Source organism: Ranitomeya imitator, chromosome 1, assembly GCF_032444005.1.
Source record: "Ranitomeya imitator isolate aRanImi1 chromosome 1, aRanImi1.pri, whole genome shotgun sequence".
Classification (NCBI taxonomy): Eukaryota; Metazoa; Chordata; class Amphibia; order Anura; family Dendrobatidae; genus Ranitomeya; species Ranitomeya imitator.
Window position 1 is genome coordinate 746,722,458 of NC_091282.1, and position 11,921 is coordinate 746,734,378.

General features: G+C 41.7%; 1 protein-coding gene across 1 annotated transcript in view; it reads left to right on the forward strand.

The window, feature by feature from the left end:
* The window catches only part of TMEM179 (transmembrane protein 179), a 30,654-nt gene extending 22,606 nt beyond the window's left edge, over nt 1-8,048 (forward strand). The window contains exons 2-4 of the mRNA XM_069734315.1: nt 1,261-1,398; nt 2,721-2,799; nt 3,729-8,048. Coding sequence (XP_069590416.1) covers nt 1,261-1,398; nt 2,721-2,799; nt 3,729-3,908 — 397 coding nt within the window. The 3' untranslated portion in view covers nt 3,909-8,048. The remainder of the gene's footprint in view (nt 1-1,260; nt 1,399-2,720; nt 2,800-3,728) is intronic.
* Nucleotides 8,049-11,921: the final 3,873 nt, after the last annotated feature.

An 11,921-nucleotide genomic window follows, 5' to 3' on the forward strand; every position in this document is an offset into this window, starting at 1 on the left:
TGACCAGTACCGCTTTGCCAATTTCGTTTTCCTTTGTTTGTTCTTATCATCAATAAAAAAATGTTTGTACTTTATTTTTTTCCATTGTTTTTTATATCTTCTTGACCCTCTAGTTCGGTGTTTCCTTCTTCCTTGTCTTTCGAATTTTCCGAATGGTCTGCCATTCTTTCCACTGCAAGCACCGTAGTATATAATACTATACATCTATATGGGATATTTATTATTTTTTTTTACTTTTTTGCTTGCGAAGTGTGTAATTTTTCTCTTGTCTCTATGTAGCACATGTTCAGAAGCAGCAGCATGGAGAACATTAAACAGAAGTACTAAGCAGTGAAGCTGTGAATCCAGCTTTGTAGTGAGATAAATACTTAATAGAAGCAGCAACCTGAAGGACATTATACAGCAATACGTGCCGTGAATCTAGCTCTTTGAGACAAACATTCACTAGAAACAGCATCATGGAGGACATTATACAGCAATGCTGAGTAGTGTAGATGTGAATCCATCCGAAGTATGAAATAAGATATTTACCATAAAGCAGCGTCTTGGAGGGGAGTTTACTGTAGTATTAAGTGGTGTAGGTGTGAATCCAAATCTGGGGTGATATAAAACACATTCTACCAAGCAGCAGCTTTGGGTGGGGGTGTTGCTGATCTCCCTTCTCAGGATTCTGAGGCATCACAAAATTGGATCACCAGCGATCAACAAATCATCCACTGTCCTGTTGACAGGAGATGACATTAGATTTGGGGGAAAAGCCACTTTTATTTTGCCGACTCGGGCCCCCACTGATAATGTTAAGTTGGGGGGGCGCAGCACTGATACATAGTGACCAGCTGCCATCTCGGCACACTCTACTGACATGCATTTCACTTTTGGGATGAGCTATACTGCTCGCTCCATGGAAAAAGTTTGCAGATTGAGTTGCCGGTTGTTGGCTCTGTGTGGCTGCGTGTAGATGCATCGGGGATGACAGCCGCTACTTACCTGTCAGTGAACATCGTGATTTATAACGAGGCACCACTTTAGGGTATATGATTTAAAATCTCATTAAGTAGAAAAATAAAGGGATTTATGTGACGGGGCTAATGAGACAAGAAAAGAGTAATCTGGAGACTTGGGACATCTCCTTGGGGTTATTAATTACCGCCGCCATCTGGGGAGACCACTTATTCCCGTTGTCCGCGTAACGCACTCTGTTTGCTGCTTCTGCTGTTTCTTGTCTTCTCCTGAGTTATATTGTGTTTCTTTTTATTGCAGATCCTTCTTTTACTCCTTCCTGAATCTGCTGATCAGCTCCTTTGTGGTTTTCATTACATTTATTGCCAGCACTATTGTCAGCGTCGGATTTAACATGTGGTGTGATGCCATTACCGAGAAAGGAAGCCGACCTTACAGGTTGGTGGAAAAGATATATGTCTCCCGCGAAAAAAGTCGCATGAGATTAGAGGGAAGGGGCTACATTTTTTTTTACATTTTTTAATACCTACAGTGCCTCTCTTGTGCGTGGCCCGTGTCCAGTATTGCATCTTAGACCTATTCCGTAAAATGAGGCACAATACTAAGACAAGTGGTGCAGCTTCTTGGAAAATGTGCCGAAGGGCTCGTTAAGATGTCAATTGAACCGTGGATCAATTTAAGGCTATCTGTCCATGAAAAATGTAGATCGCACATGGATAGCATATAGATGGTTTCCATTTTTTACAGTTTAATGGGCAGGAGAAGCTTTTAATATTTTTTTCTTTACATGTGAGAAAAATGCTTGTCAGATTGATGGTAAAAAAAGACACACGGACCAAAAATGGATGGAAATTGGATCCAGCATGCATATCAAAAAACGGTACAGAAAAAAACCCATAAGCCTGAATGAGTTATCGTTACTGTGTTAATGGTAAAAAGTCCCATATAGAAATGGGAATAGACCCGCTTTTGGTGCAGTTTAGTATCAAGTCAAAGGAGGAGGAAAATAAAGAATCTGGATCTGTTCATCCATCTTCTCTTTCCAACACTTGTAAAAGAATGGAGTGTCCTTCTTTTCCCACGGCTTCTATGATGAGATTGGATCCAGAGGTCTAGCCATCCGTGTTTGTGGCTCTTGGCACAACCCTAATGGTATGGCTTAAAATGGGTTCTCCGATGGCGCCCTCTTCCATATCGAAAGTGAACAGTGCCGACGGCATTATAACCACACAAACCTGTCGAGACCCACGCACAATCGGCAGGTGTGTGGTTAGAGTGTCTCCGGCACCGTTCACTCCCGATCCAGAAGAGAGCGCCACCGGAGAATCCTTTCAAGGATCTGTAGTCTTGCAAATCGGAAGCAGGAGTGAAGTCTGTGCTCAAGTTACTGGTCAAGAACCAAGAGAGAATCTGTTTTGATTTTTTGAGTTTAGTAAATTAACCCCCCCCCCAAAAAAAAAAAAAAAAAACGTTCTTGTGCAGGACTTGTATATTACACCCTTTAGTTAAGCCTATTTGTGAGCCTAGAAGAGGCTCCCATGAAATGGGGGGGAGGGCATGTTGCTATTCTGAAATGTGGAGGAAGCCTTTGGCAGGTTCATAAGGACCACAAGTCTCTTTTTACCGGCAAAATTAGGTTCTGACTGTCCTGTAATGAGGTTGACATGGTAGTATATACCAAGAGGGGGTGCTATTTTTACTCTTGCTTTGGGGTTCTATTTTCTGTAACTGATCCTGAATATATATTTCTTTCTGTGAAGTTGTGAAGAACTCCAGGATAGAGACCTCGAGCTCAACTTGGAAAATTCAGCCTTCTATGACCAATTTGCCATTGCACAGGTAAGGGTTAACTATTTGTTATCTTACAGGAGTTGTCCAGTTCAAAAACCCTATTAGTGAATTTTGAGTTTTACGATCCGTATTTTTTTTGGCCAGAGTTGAGAACATGTACAAATAGTCTTCTGCACTGGTGGACCAGACTTTACATTACACACAGTGTCTAATAAGTTGTCTTAAGCCCTAATTTTCCAACTTTGTGAATGCGGGAAATTTAAACAGAACTTTTAGAGTTTACAGTTGGCAGGGAGAACGAGAGAGGGATGAGTATTGGAAATTAAACGACTCAACAAGGGGGAAGTGTGAACGGAAAAGGCTGTAAACCTTTTATATTTATTGCTTTTTTTATTGATTGTTAAGGAATTCATTTTCTCCCACAGATCGTCCAAAAATGTTGGCCAGCATGGCAATTCTGCTGGATTGTAATTAAAGCCAAGAAAGGAATAAAAAAAAATCTTCGTCACCTCATGGCAATCGTGAGTCAGAAAGCTGTATAACTCGGACGAGGATCGCAATACCGACTGGGGGTCGGCTTTCCCGACTCGGTAGTAAGAGCTTCATAAAAATACATGCTTTCACGCTCTGGTCAAGAGAACCGCCAGCCAGTCCGAGCGTTGGGATCCTCTTCTGACATATGCATGCATCTGACTCTTCCTTTATTCGAATTACTTACTCATCTCTAGTCTGTAAATAATCCTTCCAGTAATTCTATAACACCTGTCGGCCTTAATCTAAAAAGGACATAATGGAGGAGTACCAGCTGTTGGACACACCCAGAGATGATGATTGGCTGAGAAGAGTTACCCAGTGCTCCTCCCTCATATATCCTTTTCAGCTTGATGCCGCCACAGTAAACAGTTATTCACGTGTTGCTTTAATTACATTTGTGTCATAATAAAATATCCTGCATCTGTCTTGTCTCCGTTTCCTAGTTTGGGCTTTGGGCCGCATGGCTGTCCTGGCTCGGTGTTACAGTCCTTGCCTTCCTGAAGGTCTACCATAACTATCGACAGGAAGATTTGCTGGACAGTCTGATTCAAGAGAAGGAGCTGCTGATCGGGAAGTCATCCTCAAGAAGTTCTGTACAGGAGGAGAAAAGCGGCATGATATAAAATATGTATGTGACCCCCTCCTCTCCCAACCATGGCCAGATATTTATTTCAGCCGATGTGTTCACTACTTTAATAATGACCACAGTACCATCTGGTGAATCAGTGTTAAAAGATTGTAGTGGAGTACAAATTAATGTGTTATTAAAAATATTTACTATCCTCTCCCATCCCCCCAGAAAAGGAACATGATGTAAAATATCAATTGCAAAAATTTATGGTACCTGCTAAACTAACTGAGACCATTCCTGTCTTCTGATCGAAATTCATTTGTATGGGAAATCCTAAATGACCTCATTGGAGGAGGCTTGTTAGGTGAGGGTTAAGCAAAGGTTCACATATCCTAAAATTGTACATTGGGTTATTTCTACAAATGCACATTGGTGTCCAGAACCTTGAATTATGCCAAATAAAGATTAACCTTATAGCAATCTTACAATCTTTTTTTAATCAAGTCATGAGTATACAGGTCGTATGCAGACTTATGTGCTACTATGTTTACAGATTACAAACAAGCCCTGATTCTGCTCATACTGGCCTTAAATCTGTCCCTTATTTCCAACTAAAATGCCTTTGGTATGGAATAGATGGATGAAATGATGATTGCCAAATCAGACTACACTTGGTTACTTTGTAGTCTGTAGCCATGGGAAACAGGAAAAATAAGCCAGCTCACCCGTGATGCATAAACCAAACTTCAGGAGCACGGACCCGCTGTGTCTAGGCGTATAAAGTCCAAAACAAGAAGAGAATGTCCAGCTTCACTGAATCCGTAAAAAAGAGTTTTCTTTATTCACAAACTTTAAGCATAGAGGATACAGGCTTCAGCACGAACCATATGGGTAAGAATCTCAACGCGTTTCTGGAGACTAAGCTCCCTTAATCATGATTGTCATCTCTTCTTGTTTTAGCCATGGGAAACGCATAGGCTTTCATTGGAGCTGTAGACCTAAAATGTCAGGAGAATTTTAATCATGAAAAAGTTGCAAAAGTATACCTATCCCTTTAATGACGAAATGTAAATATGTAACAAAGAAGATGGTGATTCCTTAATACAACACTTTAGAATGTAATTTAGGAATTGCCTTAACTGTGTTATATGCAAAATTTGTTTCCTATTCCCAACAAGAGGAATGTCATAAAAATCTGCGGGGCTGCCGGGAATTCAGATTCCTTGTGATTTCCCCACAGACTTATCTATACATTATAGGCTGTATTCTGTAGTGCTGGCCATTCACGGATTGTATATAGCCATAATCAATGTCCTTTTTAATAGTCACTGGAATAATTTAATAAAATACTACTGTATAGGGCTTCTGGAAATTCAGGTTCCCCATAATTGTCATGTTCAATCATTATTACATTATAGGCTGTATTCTGTTGTGCTTATATACAACCATGAATAATGTCTTTGCTAGTAATGTCAAGAATAATCTTATACCATCATAGTATATTCGGATGCTGGAAATTGAGGTTCCTTGTGACATCTGAGCAGAATAATTACCGTAATAAGTCATAGGCTGTATTCTGTATAACTGCCATTTATCGGTTATATACAGCCATAATTAACGCCTTTCGTAATAATAAATAATTTCCCAATAACCTACTGTGTACGGCTGCTGGAAATTCAGCTTCCCTGTGATATCCTTTCATAATAATCAGTAAGTTATAGGCTGTGTTCTGTAGGTTATACAGTATACTGCCACGAACAATGTTTATTTTATTTAAAACAGGAATATTCTCATAATAGCCTTGTTTATAGGACTGCTAAAAATTTAGATTCCCTGTGATTTTCTTGCAGACTCATTTACGCAGAATACAGCCTATAACATACTGACAATTCTGGAAGAAAATCAATGTCTTTCCTATTAAATACTAAGAATATTCTCATAATAACCTAGTATATAAGTCTACTAGAAATCCAGGTTTTCTGTGATTTCCATGCAGACTCTTTGCGCGCCTTCAAAAATTATCAGTATGTTTATAGGCTGTATTCTTTGTAATATATCAAAGAGTATGCATTTCCTGGAGCCCTATACAGTAGGGTATTAAATTACTGTATGCCAGTTACTATTCGGATAGACCTTGTTTATGGCTGTGTACAATATGTGAATGGAAATACTTTATAGGCTGTATTTTGTGTAAATGCCATTGACAGGTTAACTGTAGAAATAAGCAAGGTCTATCCTAATAGTAACTGAAATACAGTAATTTAATACCCTAATATATGGTTTCTGGAAATTCAGACACTTTGATTTCCTTCCAAAATCATCAATATGTTTATAGGCTGTATTCTTTGTAATGTACCAAGGTGTCTGCAAGGAAATCGCAGGGAACCTTAATAAACTAGTATATAGGGCTGCTAAAAATTATGAGAATATTCTTAGTATTTAATTGGAAAAACATAGGTTTCCTTTCCGTTTAATAACAAGAATATTCTCATAATGAACCACTCTATAGTGCCTCTAGAAATTCAGGTTCCCTGGGTTTTTCTTCCAGAATAATCAGTACGTTATAGGCTGTATTTTGTGTAAATACTATTCACAGGTTATATAAAACTATCATCAATATCTATTCTATTAGTTACTGGAATAATTTACAAATTATAAAGAGAATCTAAATTTCAAGTAGCCTTTATAAAGTAGGGTATTACAGTATTCCAGTTGCTATTAGGCTAGGCTATGTTGATGGCTGTATATAATGTGTAAATTATATTTACAAAAAATACAGCATATAACGTACTCATAATTCTGGAAGAAAAACCCAGGGAACCTGAATTTCTAGCAGCTCCAGCTCTATATTCAAGGTTATTATGAGAATATTATTGTTATTCATGTGGAAATGCATTGATTTCCTTCCAGAATTGTCAGTATGTTATAGGCTGTATTCTGTAGTGCCTCCAGGTTATATACAGCCATAAACAGTCTATAATGTAATGTTGATTCTGGAAGAAATAAGTGATTTCCTATAAATCATAATAATCTCATAATAAATTAGTATATAGGGCTGCTAGAAATTTAGGTTCCCTGTGATTTTCTTCCAGAATCATCAGTACGTTATAGGCTGTATTCTATGTTAATGTTATTCAGACTTAAAACACACAGCGATAAACCCGAACGTTCCGATTAGTAAATTATTCTAGTTACTAATACCCTACTGTATAGGGCTGCTGGAAATTCAGCTTTCCTGTAATTCTATTCCAGGGTTATTATTATGTTATAGGCTGTGTTCTGTGTTAGTCTCATTCACAAACAATATACAGCCATAAACAAGGTCTATCCTTTTAGTAACTGAAATAATTTACTAATACCCTGCAGTATAGGGCTACTTGAAATTCAGACTTGATTTTGTTGCAGTCTCATCAGTACGTTATAGGCTGTATTCTATCTTAATGTGATTCACAGGTAATATACAGCCATAAGCAAGGTCTATACTATTAGGAAATTATTCCAATTACTAATACTCTACTGTACCGGGCTGTAATTTCAGAATCTCTGATTTTGTTGCAGGCTCATCAGTACATTGTAGGCTGTATTCTGTTGTGCCTGCAGGTTATATACAGCCACAAGCACTGGTGTTATTATGATCAGGGCTGAGTACACATGTCTTAGTGGATGTAACTTCTCATGTAAATAAGCATCTTCTCATTGATTCTGCTTTATTGTATGTGAATAAGTTCAAGTATTTATTACGCATACTGGTATATATGTGATTGAACCTGTGAGCCTTTAATTGCTATGAACAGAAACGGCTTTCTCTCTGTCGATCTCATATCTATTGCTTTATTATTTATCTCTTATTTATATGTACTTTTTTGTTCTTATGCATGATTTGCTATGTCTAGAACACATTGATGGTAATGCGTACGGATATGTAATATGTAATAAATGCCGTACATCATATCAAAGCTAAAGCATCCTAAGGTATTTATTTGGAGGACTGCAATAGGGATTACAGGGGTTCTTTTTTTTAGAAGTAAATTAAATTTAAAAAAAAGGGAAAAAATCCTGTAGCCACACACATATGATAGTGGGAGGAGTATGCTGATTTTGTAGGAGAAAGTAACTTTTCGGTTCATGTGAATGTTTATATGTGGAATGTTATGAACTAGTCAAAAATAAAAGATCATCTAACCATTAAAAAGGTTGTTCTCATGCTTTTCAGGAGTGCACCGCTCCCTAGCCTTCTGCTTGTTGGAGTGGCGGTGCACTCTTGAATGATTGATACTGTTGAGCGTGCTTTGCTTCTGTAGCATGGGAGAAGCACAGGGGGGGACGGATGATATGCTCAACTTCCAAGTAGTGCTTACAAACATGCTCTATTTGCGTAGGAGACTGGCAACTGCTGATAGCTTACTGCCTCGATTACAGGCCCCCTCTACAGTCCCTTCATTCTTGAGAACTGAGAAGATATTTAATAAAAAGTAAACTTCAAACTTCCTTGTTTTTACAAGCACTTTTTGCAATTTTTGATGATGAATAAACCCCACTAAGTTCACAGATGATGACGACAGCAGCAGAGGAGGATGTTTATCATGGATGAGGCAGTGACCACAAATACGGCGGACAGTGCACACTGCCTTAAATAAATAAGTGATGGGTAGTTTTTTCGTCTTTCTTCTACCTTGCATGATGGGGTGTATAGCAGTATAATCACAGTTAGGCTTAGTACTAGCGTGGTTGGTGCAGTATGACAGGCAGTGAATACAGGGAAAGTTCACAGCAAAACGTGTTTAACCCCTTCCCGACCTGTGACACAGCGTATGCGTCATGAAAGTCGGTGCCAATCCGACCTGTGACGCATATGCTGTGTCACAGAAAGATCGCGTCCCTGCAGATCGGGTGAAAGGGTTAACTCCCATTTCACCCGATCTGCAGGGACAGGGGGAGTGGTAGTTTAGCCCAGGGGGGGTGGCTTCACCCCCTCGTGGCTACGATCGCTCTGATTGGCTGTTGAAAGTGAAACTGCCAATCAGAGCGATTTGTAATATTTCACCTAAAAAAATGGTGAAATATTACAATCCAGCCATGGCCGATGCTGCAATATCATCGGCCATGGCTGGAAATACTAATGTGCACCCACCCCACCCCTCCGATCGCCCCCCCAGCCCTCCGATCTGTGGCCCGCTCCCCTCCGTCCTGTGCTCCGCTCTCCCGTCCTCCTGTCCGCTCCCCCCGTGCTCCAGTCACACCCCCCGCGCTCCAATCAAACCCCCCCGCACTCCGATCCCCCCCCCGTGCTCCGAACCACCCCCCCTGCACACCGATCCACCCCCCCTGCACACCGATCCACCCGCCCGCACACCGATCACTCTCCCCCATGCTCCGATCCCTCCCCCCCCGTGCTCCGACGCCCCCCCGTGCCCTGATCTCCCCCCCTGTGCCCTGATCTCCCCCCCTTATACTTACCGATCCTGGCGGGGTCCCGTCCGTCTTCTTCCCCGAGCGCCGCCATGTTCCAAAATGGCGGGCGCATGCGCAGTGCGCCCGCCGAATCTGCCGGCCGGCAGATTCGTTCCAATGTGAATTTTGATCACTGTGATATAATCTATCACAGTGGTCAAAATAAAAAAACAGTAAATGACCCCCCCCCATTTGTCCCCCATAGATAGGGACAATAATAAAATAAAAATTTTTTTTTTTTTTCACTAAGGTTGGAGTTAGAACTAGGGTTAGGGTTAGGGGTAGGGTTAGGGGTAGGGTTAGGGTTAGGGGTAGGGTTAGGGGTAGGGGTAGGGTTAGGGGTAGGGTTAGGGTTAGGGGTAGGGTTAGGGGTAGGGTTAGGGTTTCGGTATGTGCACACGTATTCTGGTCCTCTGCGGATTTTTCCGCAGCGGATTTGATAAATCCGCAGTGCTAAACCGCTGCGGATTTATGGCAGATTTACCGCGGTTTTTCTGCGCATTTCACTGCGGTTTTACAACTGCGATTTTCTATTGGAGCAGTTGTAAAACCGCTGTGGAATCCGCAGAAAGAAGTGACATGCTGCGGAATGTAAACCGCTGCGTTTCCGTGCAGTTTTTCCGCAGCATGTGTACAGCGATTTTTGTTTCCCATAGGTTTACATTGAACTGTAAACTCATGGGAAACTGCTGCGGATCCGCAGCGTTTTCCGAAGCGTGTGCACATGCCTTTAGAATTAGGCTATGTGCACACGGTGCGGATTTGGCTGCGGATCTGCAGCGGATTGGCCGCTGCGGATTCGCAGCAGTGTTCCATCAGGTTTACAGTACCATGTAAACCTATGGAAAACCAAATCCGCTGTGCCCATGGTGCGGAAAATACCGCACGGAAACGCTGCGTTGTATTTTCCGCAGCATGTCAATTCTTTGTGCGGATTCCGCAGCGTTTTACACCTATTCCTCAATAGGAATCCGCAGGTGAAATCCGCAGTAAATCCGCAGGTAAAACGCAGTGCCTTTTACCCGCGGATTTTTCAAAAATGGTGCGGAAAAATCTCACACGAATCCGCAACGTGGGTACATAGCCTTAGGGTTAGGGTTGGGTTGGAATTAGGGTTGTGGTTAGGGTTAGGGGTGTGTTGGGGTTAGGGTTGTGGTTAGGGGTGTGTTGCGGTTAGGGTTGTGGTTAGGGTTACGGCTACAGTTGGGATAAGGGTTAGGGGTGTGTTGGCGTTAGAATTGAGGGGTTTCCACTGTTTAGGCACATCAGGGGGTCTCCAAACGCAACATGGCGCCACCATTGATTCCAGCCAATCTTTTATTCAAAAAGTCAAATGGTGCTCCTTCCCTTCCGAGCCCCGACGTGTGCCCAAACAGTGGTTTACCCCCACATATGGGGTATCAGTGTACTCAGGACAAACTGGGCAACAATTACTGGGGTCCAATTTCTCCTGTTACCCTTGAGAAAATAAAAAATTGCTTGCTAAAACATCATTTTTGAGGAAAGTAAAATGATTTTTTATTTTCACGGCTCTGCGTTGTAAACGTCTGTGAAGCACTTGGGGGTTCAAAGTGCTCACCACATATCTAGATAAGTTCCTTGGGGGGTCTAGTTTCCAAAATGGGGGCACTTGTGGGGGGTTTCTACTGTTTAGGCACACCAGGGGCTCTGCAAACGCAACGTGACGCCCGCAGACCATTCCATCAAAGTCTGCATTTCAAAACGTCACTACTTGACTTCCGAGCCCCGACATGTGCCCAAACAGTGGTTTACCCCCACATATGGGGTATCAGCGTACTCAGGACAAACTGGGCAACAATTACTGGGGTCCAATTTCTCCTGTTACCCTTGAGAAAATAAAAAATTGCTTGCTAAAACATCATTTTTGAGGAAAGAAAAATGATTTTTTATTTTCACGGCTCTGCGTTGTAAACGTCTGTGAAGCACTTGGGGGTTCAAAGTGCTCACCACATATCTAGATAAGTTCCTTGGGGGGTCTAGTTTCCAAAATGGGGTCACTTGTGGGGGGTTTCTACTGTTTAGCCACATCAGGGGCTCTGCAAACGCAACGTAACGCCCGCAGAGCATTCCATCAAAGTCTGCATTTCAAAATGTCACTACTTGACTTCCGAGCCCCGACATGTGCCCAAACTGTGGTTTACCCCCACATATGGGGTATCAGCGTACTCAGGAGAAACTGTACAACAACTTTTGGGGTCAAATTTCTCCTTTTACCCTTGGGAAAATAATAAATTGCAGGCTAAAAAATCATTTTAGAGAAAATAAAATTTTTATTTTATTTTCATGGCTCTGCGTTATAAACTTCTGTGAAGCACTTGGAAGTTCAAAGTCCTCACCACACATCTAGATTAGTTCCTTTGGGGGTCTAGTTTCCAAAATGGGGTCATATGTGGGGGATCTCCAATGTTTAGGCACACAGGGGCTCTCCAAACGTGACATGGTGTCCGCTAATGATTGGAGCTAATTTTCCATTTAAAAAGCCAATTGGCGTGCCTTCCCTTCCGAGCCCTGCCGTGCGCCCAAACAGTGGTTTACCCCCACATATGGGGTATCAGCGTACTCAGGACAAACTGGACAACAACATTTGCGGTCC